Source organism: Octopus sinensis, linkage group LG9 (genome assembly GCF_006345805.1).
Source record: "Octopus sinensis linkage group LG9, ASM634580v1, whole genome shotgun sequence".
Lineage (NCBI taxonomy): Eukaryota > Metazoa > Mollusca > Cephalopoda > Octopoda > Octopodidae > Octopus > Octopus sinensis.
The window spans coordinates 13,800,623-13,819,272 of NC_043005.1; the positions used below are offsets into that span (position 1 = coordinate 13,800,623).

The 18,650-nt window shown below is 37.5% G+C and overlaps 1 protein-coding gene across 5 annotated transcripts in view; it reads left to right on the top strand.

Moving 5' to 3' along the window:
- LOC115215701 overlaps positions 1-18,650 on the top strand; it is a 123,459-nt gene that overhangs the window by 25,646 nt on the left and 79,163 nt on the right. For all 5 annotated transcript variants that reach the window (XM_036505783.1, XM_036505782.1, XM_029784986.1 and 2 more), the window contains exons 4-11: positions 460-531; positions 2,069-2,137; positions 2,815-2,886; positions 5,395-5,466; positions 6,504-6,575; positions 8,650-8,721; positions 12,531-12,602; positions 15,852-15,923. In XM_036505783.1, coding sequence (XP_036361676.1) covers positions 460-531; positions 2,069-2,137; positions 2,815-2,886; positions 5,395-5,466; positions 6,504-6,575; positions 8,650-8,721; positions 12,531-12,602; positions 15,852-15,923 — 573 coding nt within the window. The remainder of the gene's footprint in view (positions 1-459; positions 532-2,068; positions 2,138-2,814; positions 2,887-5,394; positions 5,467-6,503; positions 6,576-8,649; positions 8,722-12,530; positions 12,603-15,851; positions 15,924-18,650) is intronic.

Below are 18,650 nucleotides of genomic sequence, written 5' to 3' on the forward strand. Positions count from 1 at the left end.
TGGATTGATTCAATCAGTTACTGGAATGAGAAGTCATTACCTAAAACAGTGTTTTAGTTCTCAATTTAGATTATTAAATAAGTCTCGTATATCGAAGTCCGGTATAATGTTTTAGTTGTTTCGCTCATTTAATGAATTCATCGCTGAATGAATTCACATATCTCCACTCTCTGTTTAAAACAAATTTGAGCTCTTTTTAGGAGAACAATACCTCAATTATTTACTTTTGACATACCTGTCGCCATATATTTCTATAAATTAGTGTTTATTTTTTGTGATTATGCTGACGTTTGAAATTACTTACTCGATCAAGCTGAGTTAAGATATTTTATTTATTTGTACGAGAGACATGTTTTTTAATTTCTTCAGTTATGTTATATTGGTAAGATATTACACAACATTAAGATAAACAACGATAACCGAAAACTCATGCAAAAATAAATCTCCTGTCTGATACAGATTCCTGGGAAATAATATGATTACAAATATTGAAGATGGTTCCTGGAAAGGACTCAGCAAGTTACAGAATTTGTAAGTCGGGTATATTATTCACTAACACAGTATTACATATGTGTGGGGGGCGGGTGCGTGCGTGTGTGTGTGCCTGTGTTTGTGTGTGTGTGCCTGTGTATATGTGTGTGTGTGTGTGTGTGTGTGTGTGTGTGTGTGTGGTTTCACGCGCGTGTGTCTAGCAGAGACACGTCATACACTTTTAATCTGATACCGATTCTAATCGTGTTTCATACACAAATCTTTCATTCAGCCAGCACTATATCTTTCTCAAGATATTCCTAATTTCTTTCTTACATTCTACCCCAACCGTACACTGCCATTTAATCCTGCGGTCGCTCTCTAATCAAAGCAATAAATCTGACATCTTTTTGCACCTGCATACCCTTTGACAATTTAAATCACCTAATTAGTCGCAGCTAATATACCATCTGACACACCAAACGCGTCTCAGTGTCATAATAAACTATTGCGACCAGGATCTTCCCATCCGCCACCTAATCAAAGCCATAATTCCATAAAACTCAGTTATAGTTGGACACTCAAGTAGTTCTGGAAAACAACTCTCTTTAACACTTGAAGAATATTACTTACTACAACACAGATTCACTGTACACGACCGTAAAGCACGCGAGACTATTGTCAGAAAATCAATGGACAACGCTGCAATGGAGATATCAAGCATTATCCCGTGTCCCACCATCTTTTGTTTCAGCAAGTTGCCCGGACCAAAGACACTCTTTCTCTCTGACTATTCCCGTCTTCTACAACATTTTGATATCATAAAACAGTTTTCGCTAAATAGTTAGCACAGTGAGAATGGGGGGACCCCCTTCGGTCATGAATGACCATGGGATTGCACCTAGAAAGTTACCTTCCGAGGTACAAGTCCGGACAAGGTTGTTATATGAAAGGCCAGCAGTCGCCCATGCATACCAGCAAGCCTTCTCTCTCCACACCACTGATGTTATCCAAGGGAACGGTAAAGACCGATACAGCTTGGCACCAGTGACGTCGCAACTACAGCTGAATTAACTGGAGCAATGTGAATTAAAGTGTCTTGTTCAAGAACACAACACACATCCCGGTCCGGGAATCAAACTCACAACCTCACGATCGTAAGCTCGATGCTCTAACCACTGAGCCATGCGCCTTCACAGTTAGCACAGTAAATATAGCCGTAACAGACACAAAACGTAACGTAAAGTAAGGCTCAATAACTGGTGAAATTTGACACGCACAATAGACATAATAGATACTGACTGTCTGACTTTATAGTGGCCTCTCATACTGCTTTATCACGTGGGAAGAGGAGTACCATTTTCACTACAACAAATCCGCATCAATATATTAATGAGGTGTGTATAATTTCCGCACATCTCCGTCTACAGACGTCCATCTACATAAATATTTTCATTAATATCAATATTTATGATGATTTCTTGTTTTGTATTAAGCTTTTCTTTTTCTTTGAGACAAATTGTTTAGGCTTAACATTTTACATTTTATCACATATCTGCTTTATATCATGTCTTGTGAACTCACTTTCATATTGCAGATACCTGGAAGATAATAAAATCAACAATATAGACAGAGCTTTCAAAGGCTTGGACAATTTACATATCTTGTAAGTGAGCTCAGAATTGTCAACATATTTTCATTAACATTACTTTTTACCATTTAAAATCTGTTTTCTCTCTTTCCCTCTCAGCCTTTCATTCTCTCTCTCTCCCTCTCTCTCTCTCTCTCTCTCTCTCTCCCTCTCTCTCTCTCTCTCTCTCCCTCTCTCTCTCTCTCTCTCTCCGTTCAGATATAGTGAAAGTATGGTCCATCTTTATCCGAGCTTTAACAAATTGCTTCATAATGCCAAGTTTGAGAAGGAATGGAGGTAGGATAATTTCTCCCGGTTGAACTAAAGATTCTTCAACCACATTAAAAGACCCTCGAACTAATGATCGCTCTGGTCATTCTTTGATCACCCAGTATCTTCCCTGTTTGGCCATTTTACTGAAAAACGCATGGAAATTTGGTGCGTCTACTTTGTTGCCCAAGGAGAAAATTAACCTTGTTAAAGTTCACACATATCAGCCCCTGACGATTGCAGTGCTTAATTCTCTCTGGCACTGCTTTTACCACTTCATATTTATCTGCTATTTTTGCAGAGTGAGCAACTGGAACAGCAGCCAATATATTTTCATTATGAAGCACATAGTATTTCAAATTCTATCACATTTACATGACTGAGTGTGTAAAAGATTGTAAAATTGTTACTTCAAATGTTATATAATTACTTTTGTATTACAGAGAACTGAGAAACAATAAAATTACAACCATTGATGAACGGTCCTTCCAGTTCCTTTCCAATTTAAAAGAAATGTAAGTTAAATGCACCTATGTTTTTCTTTTCTCATAATACTGATATTCATTAGCTTGATCACTTTCTTTCACATCTCCCTCACAATAAAAATTCCGTGTCTGTCTTCAGTCCTCCAGCTGCTGATTTTCCCGTAGCTGCGCTACAGCTTGTATGGACAATGCCATGAGAATCTCGCTCACTCTTCAAAACTGGATGGCGTTTATCCAGCTTTGCAACTTCTACTTTCACCAGTTCGTATTTATCTGCTAGTTTTGCAGAATGAGCAACTGAAACAATATCCAATACATTTTCATTATGAAGCAGATAATATTTTGTCCAGTGTGCGAAAGGTACCTTCGAGCATTACACGGCCTTTAAGATTTCCCGTCTCCCAAAACCCAACCGGATTTCTTGTCCCTTGCCAAATGGTTTTCCGCCAACTTCATGGATACCTCTTTACCTCTCTTTCAGTACAATGTAGTTATCCCATGGGAAAAACTATTACTATCATTGCTGTATTGTATCTGATTACAAACCACGTTCTCTTGACCAATTCTCTCCAAATCTATCCCTATTCCACTACGATAGTGTCTTCTTTCCTCACACAGCATGCCAAATGCTACTTTAATACAAACAAGGCCTCTCCAATTATAATTAAATATTGCACCTCAGTTCGTGCTTCCACACTCTGTGACTTTCAATCTGGATAAGGGGATATACCGTGATATTTGGATGCCAGCTTCAGTGTCTCATTCTAAAATAAGAGGTACACCCTCCGAACCCACCATATTACTCTCATTTCTAATCTCTCCAAGGTTATGAAAGTGACAGTCATAAACGATGTTGATCTCTCCCTTTCACTCTCTTTCTCTCTTTCTCTTTCTCTCTCATTCTTTCACTTTATATCTCATCCTTTCCCTTTCTTTTCCCTGAATGACCACAGTACTGCTTCTGCAGAGCCAGATCTACTGGTTGCTTACCCTTTTAAGTCATTCGTCCGTGGCACCTAGCTTTAGAGAAGTTCAGTAAAAGCAACGTTATTGCTCTTAACATCACCAAAGCCTTCCAAAGTGCCAGACATGAAAATCTTCACTCATAACTTTCAGCTTGCGAACTGAACATTTCTTTCATCTTGGATCGGTAGCTTCCAATCTGATCGCACAATTGTGGAATGTACTAAAGGAGCTCTACCTGTTATATTCTCAAACAACACAGTTGTTTCCTAGGATCCCGTCCTGTTACCTACTTTATTCTTTCTGTACATCTAGCAACGTTCACTCTTAAGAAGATGTTACGATCCTTCTCTCCTTTCTAACTTCCATTGACTTTGCATCATCCACACCACATGCAACTTACATACCACATGCTAAACTTGCTTTGATTCCATAAACGAAGGCTTGGGGTGTATCCCTCACTGAGGCCATGCCAAATTTACCTTTTAACAGCAGAAAAATTCAAGTACTGCACATACCAATAAGCACCACCGCATCACAAACCCTTTAAATACGTGTGGGACTCAGTTAAAGCTGAGTTGCTCGAAATGCCTGGTCTCGCTATCGTCGGGGATCTCTCCTGGTAAAGCATATGTTCCGTGTAGACAGGAATGCATCCCCAAAGACAAGGTCGACTCTTCAGGGTCAAAAGGTATTTCAGCTTCCAGCGTTTGTAAACACTCTACAAGTCTCAGGAAAAGCCCACATGGAGATGATGTGCGCCCGCATCTGGGACAGTGCTGCTGCTCTGCACACATCCAGTGAAGGGTCACTCACCCAACAGGTATTCAATCACTAACAGAAACACTCCAGCTTCTGGTGCACAGGTATACTTATTTCTTTATTGCCCACAAGGGGCTAAACACAGAGAGGACAAACAAGGACAGACAAACGAATTAAGTCGATTACATCGATCCCAGTGCGTAACTGGTACTTAATTTATCGACCCCGAACGGATGAAAGGCGAAGTCGACCTCGGCGGAATTTGAACTCAGAACGTAACGGCAGACGAAATACGGCTACACATTTCGCCCGGCGCGCTAACGTTTCTGCCAGCTCGCCGCCTTGCACAGGCATACTGGCATACTGACACCTCCCTCTGTCTTTTTTATCGCCACTATAATGTACTCTATTCCTTGGAGCTAACTGGATTTGTACATCTACTGTCAATATACATCATCTCTCGTTATACTTGTTGCATCCAACTTCTCGGCTTAATGCAAACCACGATCCCTAGTCTTTTCTTACCATCATATTTCCGCTAATGTCTTCCCTGTAACTGTTGACCTGTAACAGTTAGTTTAACGGCGCCTACTCCACCGGCCTCCTCGGAGAGAGACAACAAGCATTATTGGCTCTGCCTCTTACTACTGTGACTCAGCAAGTAAAAAAATTCCTTGACACTTCTATTGCTGTAAATAAATGTTTTTCTTTTCTATTAAACTCTTTAATTTGAAACAAGATTATTGATGAATATTTATATTTTCCATAGACCTGCACAACATCATCTATTATAAATCCTCTTTCTTACTACAGATATTTGGACAGTAATAACATCACATATATTGAAAAAGAAGCTTTCAAAGGCCTTTACAATTTAAAGGAGCTGTAAGTAGGATCAGACTTAACACATTTTAATTTATAATGTTTTAGTAAAATATCTATGTATATGTCTCCGTCTTACTCTCTCTCTCTCACACACACTCTCTCCTTTGTTTGTTTATTTCTTTCTTTTTTCTGTCATTGTATGTACGTGTATGTATGTCTATGAGCATGTAAATATAAAAAATGTATTTGCTTGTCCACCAAACACATGTCTCTGTAAGTCATTTTTATTGTTTAGCACTATATCAGCGCTGAAGGAGAAGGGCTATACTCAGACGCTTTTTAGTCATGATGATCACAACATATCTAAAACAGATAATATTTCTAGGTAATAAAGAGACTCATGGCGCCGTTCTCTTATCTGTTCCTGGTCGATTTATTTACTAAATATTCGTGATGGCAACGATATTGTGTGGGGAAATCGGTAACAACTTTTAGTTAATTTTGACTGACAAAGTAAAAAGACACTGTGACGTGTGTTTGTCTCGCAAAACAATGTAAATATACCGAATTTTCTTAAAATAATTTTAATAAAATTATTTATCTACAGTTAACCTTCACAGGAGTTTCTCTCTGTTTTGGTAGGAGCAGTAATGCTAGGTACATCATACACAATTTTATCTATGCATATATACATATATATATATATATACATACTTAAATGTATGTATACATACGTATACCTGTATATATACGCACTCATGTATGTTTACGTATAGGATCAAGTCATATTTGTAGAACTTACAAAAGCACAGTCACGTACATACAGCCAAATGATAAGTATCCGTATTTTTGGAAAAAGTTACCAATAGGAGCCTCACTACATTTGTTTAGAAAGCTGATTCTCATAATTTTAGGATCTTTAGAAGATTTCATTTTCCAAAACTTGTCATAATATCTCAACAGATGACAGGTGCTTGTCGATTTATATTGATTACTATAGAACAAATTTTTAATCCCATCACAAATATGTTAATAAATGTCTAAAAAATTGTCAAGCTGAATTTCATCTAAAGTATATACCCTTTTTTATGTAACAGGCGTCTCCCATCAAATCATATTGTAACTATTGATGAAAGTTGGTTCCAGGACCTTACTAATTTAACAAGCTTGTAAGTTGCATGTATTTTTCAATTATACTGATTTTGTTTTTCATTGTATGTTATATGTGTGATTGTAAATGTGTTTGTAAGAGTAAATAGATTTCTTTTTGTGTTTATAATAACAGAAATACCGGCGTTATCCGGGTTAAAGAAAATAATGAAATTTTAAAACGTTGTCTAGATTACATAGGTCTCAACTGCTAGTAGCTGAGGTACCAACTTTCTACGTAACTCTGCATCTCATGCCAACATGGAATATAGACGTTAAGTAAATTGTGAAAAGAAAGTTTTCAACTCATATATGTATATGAAGTAAATACACGTTTACTAACCTATTTCGTCACCAAAAATAGATACAGATTATAAACAATGAAAGGCCTTGCGTAGAGTACACACATCCACACACAATCAGACAGCGAATATATCTTATTGTTTCACTTTTACACACACAGATATACATTCATGTCAATCGAAAAGTGAAAGTGTAATATTAATACTTTAATACTCAATGTATTACACTTCTGAATTTGACATGGACTTACTATTCATGTTAGTGCTTCTTCATATACTGTGTTTTCTGTTTTACCCTGTTTATCACTGAGAATGTAGTGGTTCTTTTCATCTCCAACTCTTGAACATCCAACATACAGCTGACCATGTGAGAAGCAAGGTTGAAAGAGGTTAAGTCCCACCACCTTTAGAGATTGACCTTGTGCTTTGTTGATAGACATTGCAAAGCTAAGTTTGACAGGAAACTGTTGTCCGTTGAACTGAAAGGGGTGATCATTTGAGATTAGAGGTATCCTTGGAATGAATGCACTCTCACCCATCATGTTGCCATGATGGAGAAGAATTTTCTCACCTGCATAGCTGCATTTGTGCCTCTGTCAGAGTGGCATCCCAGTGTGAGTCATCTTCCAGAAGACCGCTGAGATGGCAAGGATACCCTCCCCCCGTTTCACTACCTCACTGCATCTTCCTACTTTACGCTACATGTCCTTACATTTCCTTAAAGTCATTGTTCCTCCCATCCTCTCGTCTTTAACGATGACTCCAATTCTTGTCCCGAACTATTAGAAAGTGCTAATGTCCATACCTACCTGTATCCCTGACAACCATACAGACACACCAAATATTGTCAATGCATTTCTCAGGATTTGCCGTCTATGAACCAATTTGATTATCGGATCACTTTCAAATTATCTTAACCAAACTCACTTACTTGGGCTATACAACACATCTTCACGCCAAAGAAATCTCTTTGGGAATTTAAATCAGCTAACTTGTCCGAGTTCTGCCGGCTCTATTACAACTACATTTGACAACAAGTGTACTTCAACATTGAAATACAGTTTATGTAACCGACAGTTTGATCGAATCTATCCAGCAAGGTATATCTGTTTTCAGGTTCATTATACTAAAGTCTAATTTCCAAGACATCCAAATAATTGTTTTAAAAGTAAAATATTTTATACTAGCTGACCTTGTGCCGTCAAAAATGACGGCTAATTGTAGTATTTTATATATATAAATAAGGTACAAAACAAGCTACATAATAATCACACATACAAACATTCACATACTTCTCTTGTACATGCACACGCATACACACTTCCTTCCCCTCACTACTTCTCCTTCACTGAATTACATTTTTCACTCCTCTCCCTTCACTTATACTACTCTTTCTCCTACTCCATCCTACTCCTACTCCGTGATTTTGGACAAATAAATATATATACACATATATACAAATATATAAAAAAAAAATTACGCTCATTATTATATTAGGAGATTGTAAGGGCGACGAGCAGGCAGAAACGTTAGCACGCTAGGCAAAATGCGTAGCGGTATTTCGTTTGTCTTTACGTTCTGAGTTCAAATTCTACCGAGGTCGACTTTGACTTTCATCCTTTCGGGGTCGATAAATTAACTAGCAGTTGCGTACTGGGGTCGATCTAATCGACTGGCCCACTCCTCCAAAATTTCGGGCTTTGTGCCTAGAGTAGAAAAATATATTAGGAGATTGTATTTCACTTCTGTTTGCCTTTATGTCGTCTTTTATGATCTGTCTTTTATTTTTCAGACACCTTGCTTACAATGAAATAAGGAATATTGAAAACGGTAGCTTCAAAAACCTTGACCAATTAGAGAAGCTGTAAGTTGAATCAAACTTGTATATAAGTATATATTGTATTATATATATGTACAGTAAATTCCCTCATATTTATTACCGCTGGGCCCTGAGAGTTGCTGAATAACTGAATTTTCCAGATTTCTGATCATCACTTATTAGATGGTCCAAAGCCCCTTATAAAGCTTATTAAATCTTTATATATCCATCAGTATTATCAGTAATATTTTGTACACTGTAGAGAGGAGAAAATGGGAGAAAATATTAGTATAATTTGCGTAAAGAACAAGTTTTATTAATCTTATGAAATACAGTTATATATAGTAAATGCTGTAAAATAAAATACTGTATTTTGAAAAGCATCACTCTATCTTAAATATAGTAGAAAGTTTCCTTCTTTGCACTATTAATTAATACAAATTAGCACAACTTCTCTTGACTAAAGGAGAACACATATTCTTTTCTTTCTTTCTGGGTATCAGTTTCCTGGGGAACGATACCCAGTGGGTGCATATGCCTTTGTATGTCATTGAGATTATAAGAGTGTATCTGGAAGCAGCCGCAAGTAGATACCCTGTCATAATCTATAGCATGCTGCTTATCTGTAGCCCTAGACAAGCGCTGGTGGAATTTTGCTCTTGAACGGGCTTTTTAATCTTGACCATCACATGTAATTGTGTACATATTTTATATATAGCTGTATTATCCGACGTGTTCTTGCTTTTTTATACTTTGTGCAATCTTTGGCAAATTTAGCTGTTATATTTAGTGATTTAAGACAGCGTTATATATACTGTAAAAAAGACAAGGACACCGGACAGGAAAAAAATAAGAAAAAACGTTCCAAAAAAAGGAACGGAAAAAGAAACGAAATCCAGAAAGCTATGGTCCTTGACTTCTATAATTACAGAAAACTCATTAAATACAAATGATTTAAAACAAAATAACAGAAAAATATGTTAAAAATCTGCGAAACAGCAACTCAATCCGGGGTGACCTCAAATTCAGTAAACAAAAAAATGGTCCATGCGTCTACAACTGCTAGAAATGTCAGATCACGAATTAAGTGGTGTAATGGAATTGCTGGATCTAAGAAGAATATAAGATCCTTTTACTACTCATAAGTAGCATTTCTTAGATCCATTAACATTTGGCTTGGATTTCTCAACAATTTTCCATTGTATGTGGTGTTGAGTTGCTCTGAAAATTCCGTACGTGGTTTTCCAAATTGGTTGCACTACATTTATTGATGTGCCAGAACGAAGATAGGTGGTTTGCATAACTTATCTTGAATTTGCATTCACATAACCCGATGTAATTCTTATTTTCAATTGATTTGTCTTGGAGTTTATTATACACGCATGGTCAAGTGGACAAGCTTCGAGGTTTCGACATTATACCTCTAAGAGACCACTCTTAGTTGTAACTATCGAGACCCTGAAACTTGCCCGCTTGATCAGGTGTTTTTAATAAACTCCATCAAATAGAAGGCTGAAGTAACAGCTACGCTCCAAGAAAAATATTGAATTAAAGATTAAAGCCTCAAGTATATAAGTAGCGAATAGCTTATGATTTACGATAAGATTAATATAATTTAGTATTCTAGATTAGGATAGATTAAAGCATATAAGGTAATTATAAGGAAAAATGATATTAATATTCATACATAAATTATTGTTTAAAATATATAATTATAGTTATAATACATGTAGATACACTAAAATATATTTTCATACCTAAATATTGTATAAACATAATTAGTAACTGAATGATTTCAAAATATGAATTATCATTATATTGAAGGTGGCGGAATTGACCATATAAATAGTTAAATACAATTACCCAGTCTGATCAATAAGTATCCAGATCGTTGCCCTAGTAACAAAAGTAGAGCACGCAGACAAAAACCGCTTGGTACAGATTGACCTTAAACTCTGCTGTGCATGCGCACTAAGTTTTAACGTTCTAGTTCACTTCCGTTGTTTACAGCAGTGCTTTGAAGCAAGGTGTGCAGCGTGTAATCCTCCCATTGACCATGACAAAGCAAGTTGAGCAGAGAATCTGCATCAACTGTTCAGTTGGTCGAATCAGCTGGGACCCTCATCGTCGTAACTGACGGAGCACTCCTGACACACACACACACACAGAAACACACACACACACACACACGCATATATATATATATATATATATATATATATATATATATCGTTAGCAACTACACACATTTTTTCTCTCGTTGTTTTTTCTGTGTCCCTTTCTGTAGAAGAGCGTAGGCTCGAAACGTAAAAGACTTTTTCTATTCCTGAGCATTATACTAATACATCTGTTTGTTTTGTACACCACCTGTCTTCGTCTTTTGTTGTTTTTTTTTGTTGTTTTTTTTTGTAAACTCCCTATATATAAATATATATATATATACACACATATACATATATACAGACACACAGAGATGTATATGTAAGTGTATGTGTGTATAGGTACTGATCTACGAATATGGGTGTATGCATGTGTATGCATGTGCGATACCTACACAGGAGCATACGCAAAGTTTTGAAAAAGTTTTCATAGTTCTCTATACAATTAAGGATATCTTGTTCAACTGAAAACCAAGTGTCTTTTTGGTCGGCTGAAAACAGTTTTGGTGCAAACTTGGCAGACACGCGTCTAATATCCAAATCTTCAATGATAATGGGTTAAACTGTACCGTAAATAATCTGCACATCTTCTGATAACTCACGGATGGGGACTCGATGATTTCCCCCTCACAGCTGCGATGTTTTTCTCCGTTCTGCTGGTTGCAGGTCTCCCAGAACATTCGTCAATACCGACAATTTTCGGCCATCTTGGAAACGTCTGAACAACTCGTACACTTGTGTGTGGCTCATACACTCTTCTCCATACACTTTCTGCAATGTTACGCGGGCCACTGAGCAGGTATCGTCACGACAACTTTCTCTTTGGTTTTATGTATGCATTTTACGTATGCATACTCATACGTATACTTGCAGGTCTAGACATGTGTATATGTATTTATATATTACATCTTTAGAAACTATTGTACATTTTTGATAATGTCATTCATTGCTTGTATCTGTAGTTCTCTAATCAGTATTCCCTGTCCTCTTTTGGACGTATCAATGAACGTATGTATGTGCTCGCTACGGATTCTGAAAGAAAACTTCATTTAATCAAGACACCCTTGGCCGGAAGAGTAGCCTATGATATACACCTTGCTTCGATATTTACCACTTCCGAGCTTACACTCGCTATGAAGCATATCCATTCCTTAACTCTTAGATTTTTATACAGATACCTAGCAACCATGGCTGCCAGCGGTGAAATATAAAATAATTCTTTACAGCCTCTCGTACTTCAATGGGGAAAATATCCATCCATACCCTTCCACCTCAGTAAACCACCATTGTTCTTGATGATTGTGTTATATTTTATTTTCTACGGATTGTTTCAAGTTTACTTACTTTCTGCACCTCGGTTCATGGGCCCTACATTTGTTTATATACCTGATTATTTATCTAACTATTTATCTATCTATACATGTGTGTGTGTGTGTGTGTGTGCGTGTGTGTGCGTGTGTGTGCATATATTTATGTACGAGACCATGTATGTATGAAAATACACACACACACACAAACACCTACACACACACACGCACACACACACACATACATATATACGCATTCATAAAAATATACAAATGCATACTAACATGTACATAAACACGAAATTCTTTCATCCCATATATATAAGTGAACGTCTAAAAACCGGTCCATTTCAATTGCATTTGTTACATATATTCTTACATTTTTCAGAGGCCTCGAAGGCAATGGAATCACGAACATCGGAAACGGTTTTTGGCAACACCTTCAGAATTTAAAGACATTGTGAGTTGGGTATATTTTGCTTGTGATTCTATATTTATTAGATTTAATATGTTTCAACGCACGTTCACACATAGATATACATTTATTTTTATATGTCATTATTCAGTTTAATTTCAAAATTTCTCGTCAGTAGGGACAGAGCTGGTTTCTAGATTCAAGGCTCATGTGTATGTTTATATGCATGTATATATGTTTGTATAGATAAACTTAGATATGTTTCGACCAAAGATTGGTCCAGGCCATGTCTAGCTTAATAGCACCACCTGATATGATTATTCGAATCCTGTTTAAGGCAAGTTTTGTTTAAGTCAAGTTTTGTTCAAGTAGTGAGTTCTTGTTGGGTGAGTTGTATCAAGCTTTGTTCAAGTAGTGTGTTCTTGTTGGGTGAGTTGTATCCAATTATGGGTGGCTTATCTGGTATTCTTTGAAGGAATCTATCCAGACTCCGTTTAAAGTTGATGGGATCCTTTTCCTCTTTGATCTCCTTCAGGACAATGTTAAATAGGGCAGGGCCTGTTGAGGAAAAGAAATTATGTTGCAGTGTACATGTATGTTGTGATCTTAAATTGAGCAGGGGTCGTATGGCCCGTGGTCCCAGTCTTGGATGAACCTTGAAGCTAATGTTAAGGTCGTTTGGGCAAAGTTGGTGGTATATTCTCCACATCGTACAAATGATGTACCGCTCACGGCGACGCTGGAGGGAGTAAAGTTTCAAGGCTTTAAGGCGATCCCAATAATCGAGAGCAGCCATGCCTTCAATTTGTTTAGTGAGTGCCCTCTGGGGAGACTCAATTCTGGAGATGTTTTGTCTTGTATGGGGAGACCACAGTGGGCAGCAGTATTCAAGGTGTGGCCGTACAAGGGAGGAAAAAAGTGGTATGATGACACCTTGTTCTCTGGACCGGAAAGTTCTTAAGATCCAGGAACTCATCCTACGAGCTATATCGACCTTCTTGTTGATGTGTGCACTCCAACTGAGATCGTCATCAACAATTACACCCAGGTCTCTGATATTGTTAGAGGCTGTGAGCGGTTCCCCTGAAGGAAGAGAGTATGGTTGTTTTAGTGAGGAATTTCTTCCAAAATGCATCAGCTCAAATTTTCCCTCGTTCAGTTGCATTTTGTTTCTGTCTGCCCGTTAACTCACGGCATATAGATCAGACTGGAGTTGTGATCGGTCTGCTTCTTCATTGACGATTTGCTGGAGCTTAGTGTCATCAGCAAATATTTCCACTTTGCAGTAATGTACGACACTGGAAAAGTGGTTTATGTAAATTATGAAGAGTAGCGGATCGAAAACAGTCCCCTGGGGAACACCGCTGGTGACTTTTGCTGGGCTTGAGTGGACTCCATCAACTACAACATGTTGTGTTCTATTCGCCAGGAAATACTTAATCCAGTGTAGAACTTTTCCACGGATTCCAACATTTGCCAATTTTGAGAGTAGGATATTATGGTCTACCCTGTCGAACGCTTTACTGAAGTCAAGATATATGACGTCAGAGTTCGAACCTGTTCCCAAGGCTTTGAGTACATCTTCAATGTGGTGTAAGAGCAGTGTTAGACAGTCCCTGCCACAGCGAAAGTCATGCTTAGTTGTATTTATGAGTTTGTGGGTCTCCAGGAAGTCAGCTATCCTTGATCTTAGCACTCTTTCAAACACTTTAATGATGTGGGAGGTGAGTGAGATTGGGCGATAGTTGACTGCGAGGGATCTGTTTCCCTGTTTGAAAACCGGGATGACCGACTGGGATAGAAACTGTTTCGGTATATAACCTGCGTCTAACGAATTTCTCCAGAGGTTGGTCAGAGGGACTCCAAGTTGGTGTCTACATTCCTTCAGGAGACTAGCGGTGAATCTATCAGGGCCTACAGCAGTGTAATATTTGACCTCATTTATTGCTGCTACGATGTCGGTGGCAGTGAAGGTTATGTCTGCGATTTTGTGTTGGGAATCAACTTCGTTCGTTTCCTTCACGTCAATATCAGTGGGAACACTGAAGACAGAGCAGTATTGTTTCTGCAGTATTTCTGCCATTTCTTTAGCATCGTGTTGGGGAATGCCGTTATCATCAATCAATGGCCCAATGGGTGAGACAGTGGTTCTATGCTTATTTGCATAAGAATAGAACACTTTTGGGTTCTGTTTGATGTTTTTGATAACCCACTGTTCCTCCTCAGCTCTTTGATTTTCAATGGAGGTTTTCATGTTGGTCTGCAGATGAAGTTTTTCCATCTCTAGTCTTTTCATTGTTGTTGAATGTGGATGTTGTGTGTGGGAATATTTCAATTGGTTGATTTTTTGTTGAGTCTTTTGATGCGCCTGATGAGTGTTTTTTTTCTTTTTAGGGAGCCGGTTTCTGTTTGTGTTAGTAGATTTCGTGGGAGCGTGTTTAGAGCATGTATAGGTGACAATGTTTTCAATATATATATATATATATATATATATATATATATATATATATATATATATATATATATATATGTATGTATGTATGTATGTATGTATGTATGTATATACAGGCGTGTATAAGTGTGTATCGTTGTATTGAAGGATGTAGGTATACATATTATATTCTTCTACTTACACATGTCTTTCATTTATTCTTATATATAGATACTTATATATAGACGCATATATATATATATATATATATATATATATGTATGTGTGTGTGTGTGTGCATGTATATATATATATATATATATATATATATATAGAGAGAGAGAGAGAGAGAGAGATGGATAGACATGCACGCATGCACATACATATGCAATTATACACACACATTCACACATACACACACATACAGAGTCAAAGATACAAATATACGTACATAAATATAGATTTTATGTTTCCACACACATACGTACATATACATATATTTTTATACGTCATTCAGTTCAAAATTTCTTACCAATAGAAAAGGAGCTTGTTTCTAACCTAGATCCAAGGTTCGTGTGTATGCATGTTTGTATGCGTGTATATATGTTTGTATATATAATATATATATATATATATATATGCGTGTATATGTGTGTATGATGAGAAAGATGCATTTGTGGCGATGGGCGTGTGTGTACATATATTCTTCTACTTACCTTATCTCAGGCCTCCAGGCTCCTCTCAGCTATTCCTTTTCTATACAACCCACTTTTCCTACCAAAATCTCAATAACTCTTCTTCACACTTTAATGTCCTCTAATGATCTGTCTTTTCATTTTATGGTTTGTCTTTTCATTTTTCAGAAACCTTGCTTATAATGAAATATCGAACATTGAAGAAGGTGAATTCGAAAACCTTGACAGTTTAGAGAAGCTGTAAGTTGAATCAGACTTGTTGTGTATGTTTATGAATTTTATATATGTATAGTAAACTCCCTCATATTCAACACCAACAGGGTCCAGAGAGTTGCTGAATAGCAACTTTTCCAGATATAGGATCATTTATTAAATGGTACAAAGCACCTTACAGAACTCACTAAAACTCTAAATATCCAGTGCGCGGAATCGCCCTTGTGTGTCATTGTGACATACAAAATGGAGTGTTGCTTTTCAAACTAGAGTATTTTGTTTTACTGCACTTATTGCATGTACGTGTATTTTTAAGATTAGTAAACCTTATTTCTTACTCAAACTATACTTGTATTTTCCCCTATTTCCCTCATTTCTACTATTTTCAAAATATCACTAATAGATATATAAAGTTTTAATGAATTTTGTAAGCTGCTTTGAACTATTTGATAAGTGATAATCAGTTATCAGGAACATTCAGTATATATATATATATATATCTATATATATATATATATATATATATATATATATATATATATACACGGCAAGAAATAATTTTTATTTCTTGTTATAGAAACAAAAGGGTTTATAGGACTGCAAAAAAAGTGCTCAAATGTAATTGAGACAGAGATAAAAAAAAAACATTGATCATAGAACAAACATCAAATTCGAGTCAACGACTTTATATATAACACCATACCTCGAAATATTTGATCATATATAAATATTACCGTGGCTGTGTGGCAAGTAGCTTGCTTACCAACCACATGGTTCCGGGTTCAGTCCCACTGCGTGGCACTTTCGGCCAAGTGTCTTCTACTATAGCCTCAGACCGACCAAATCCTTGGGAGTGAACTTCGTAGACGGAAACTGAAAGAAGCCCGACGTAAATATATATATGTATGTATATATACACACACACACACACACACACACATATGAAATGATTTTTTTTTGACGAACTCTTTTGTTTGAGTGGAGTAAGAAAATATTTTTAGTCGAGTGTTTTTATATATATATATATATGTTTGTGTGTCTGAGTTTGTCCCACCACCATCGCTTGACAACCGATGTCGGTGTGTTTACGTCCCCGTAACTTAGCGTTTGGCAAAGAAGACCGATAGATTGATTCCTGGGATGGATTTGTTCGACTAAAGGTGGTGCTCCATCATGTCCTCAGTTAAATGACTGACAAAAATATAGGAATATAAAGTATACATATATAAAAAAAAACACTCGACTAAAAATATTTTCTTACTCCACTCAAACAAAAGAGTACGTCAAAAAAAAATCATTTCATGAAAATCATGGTAGGTTGGAGTCCAGGAGCAAAAAGTTTCACAGAATCAAGTCAAACACACCTATGGACATTTCGGGAGTTCATTGCCGCTGTTCGGTTACGAGTTAAAGTGCAATGAGCCCCCTCTTCACCACGATGAACAGGAAACTCAACAAAAAGTTTTTTTTATTCTTTTGTTGAGTTTCCAGCTCATCCTGATGAGGGTTCATTGCCGAGATGAAGGGATCATTCCTGCATCTCGATCCTTTGACCTTACATTTATCTATCTATTTATCTAATATACGAGGGGCGTTCAATAAGTAATGCCCCTGACCCACTTCCCATAGCAGTAGAGCAACGAAACTTGGCACAGTTATTAGTCTTTTTCTACATAGGAACCACCCAGAGTTACGCATTTCTCCCATCGTTTGATGCGGCTCTGGAGACCGTTTTTGTAGATGAACCCAGCTTGGTCCTCCAACCTCAACGTGACTTCAGAAATCAAGGCTGCATCATCTGGAAAACGCTTTCCTTTCAAAAACAACTTCATGACTGGGAAGAGGTGAAAATCAGAGGGTGCAAGGTCAGGAGAGTAGGGGGATGGGGGAGGAGTTCATAGCCGCACGCCTATGCTTCTGATCTGGCGACAAGCGAGTTGTGGACCGGAGCGTTGTCCTGCAGGAGGAGGATGCCTTTGCTGATCTAGCCCCGCCTCTTGATTTTGATAACTTCTCTTAATTTCCTCAAAAGTGAAGCATAATAGGCTCCTGTAATTGTGGTACCCTTTGCCAGGAAATCTGTCATCACTACTCCGTCCTGGTCCCAGAAGACTGTGAGCATGACCTTGCCAGCGGAGGGCTGCACCCTTGCCTTCTTTGGAGAGGGTGAGTCATGGTGCTTCCACTGCATTGACTGGGCTTTGGTCTCTGGATCATCGTGATGGACCCAGGTTTCATTCTTTGTAATCAGTCTTTTGAAAAATTTTGACTCATCTTCTTGGCACATCTCCAAATTCATCCTCGAGCACTCGACGCGTTCTTGCTTCTGGAAAGGTGTGAGCAACCTGGGAATCCATCTGGCAGACACCGTTTGCATATGCAAATGGTCATGAATGATAGTTTGTACAGACCCGGTACTAATCTTGACCTCATGGGCTATTTGGCGAGTAATTATGCGTCGATCTTCCAAAATGGCACCCTCAACTTGACGGACAGATGCCTCATCAATGGCAGAAGCGGAGCGACCAGATCTGGGAGCTGTTTCCACAGGTAATCAGAAGATCGGATGGTTCATATTTATAGATATTTATTTATATATTACATTTTTTACATATATATATCATATCATTCAGATCATATCATTCGGATTATTAGCGCTTTCTCCCATTCCAGTGGGGTTTTCAAATCAAATCAATTCCTTTGTGGGGAATTTGGTCATTTTATAGAGTTTCGTAGTAGTGAGGAGGAACAAGA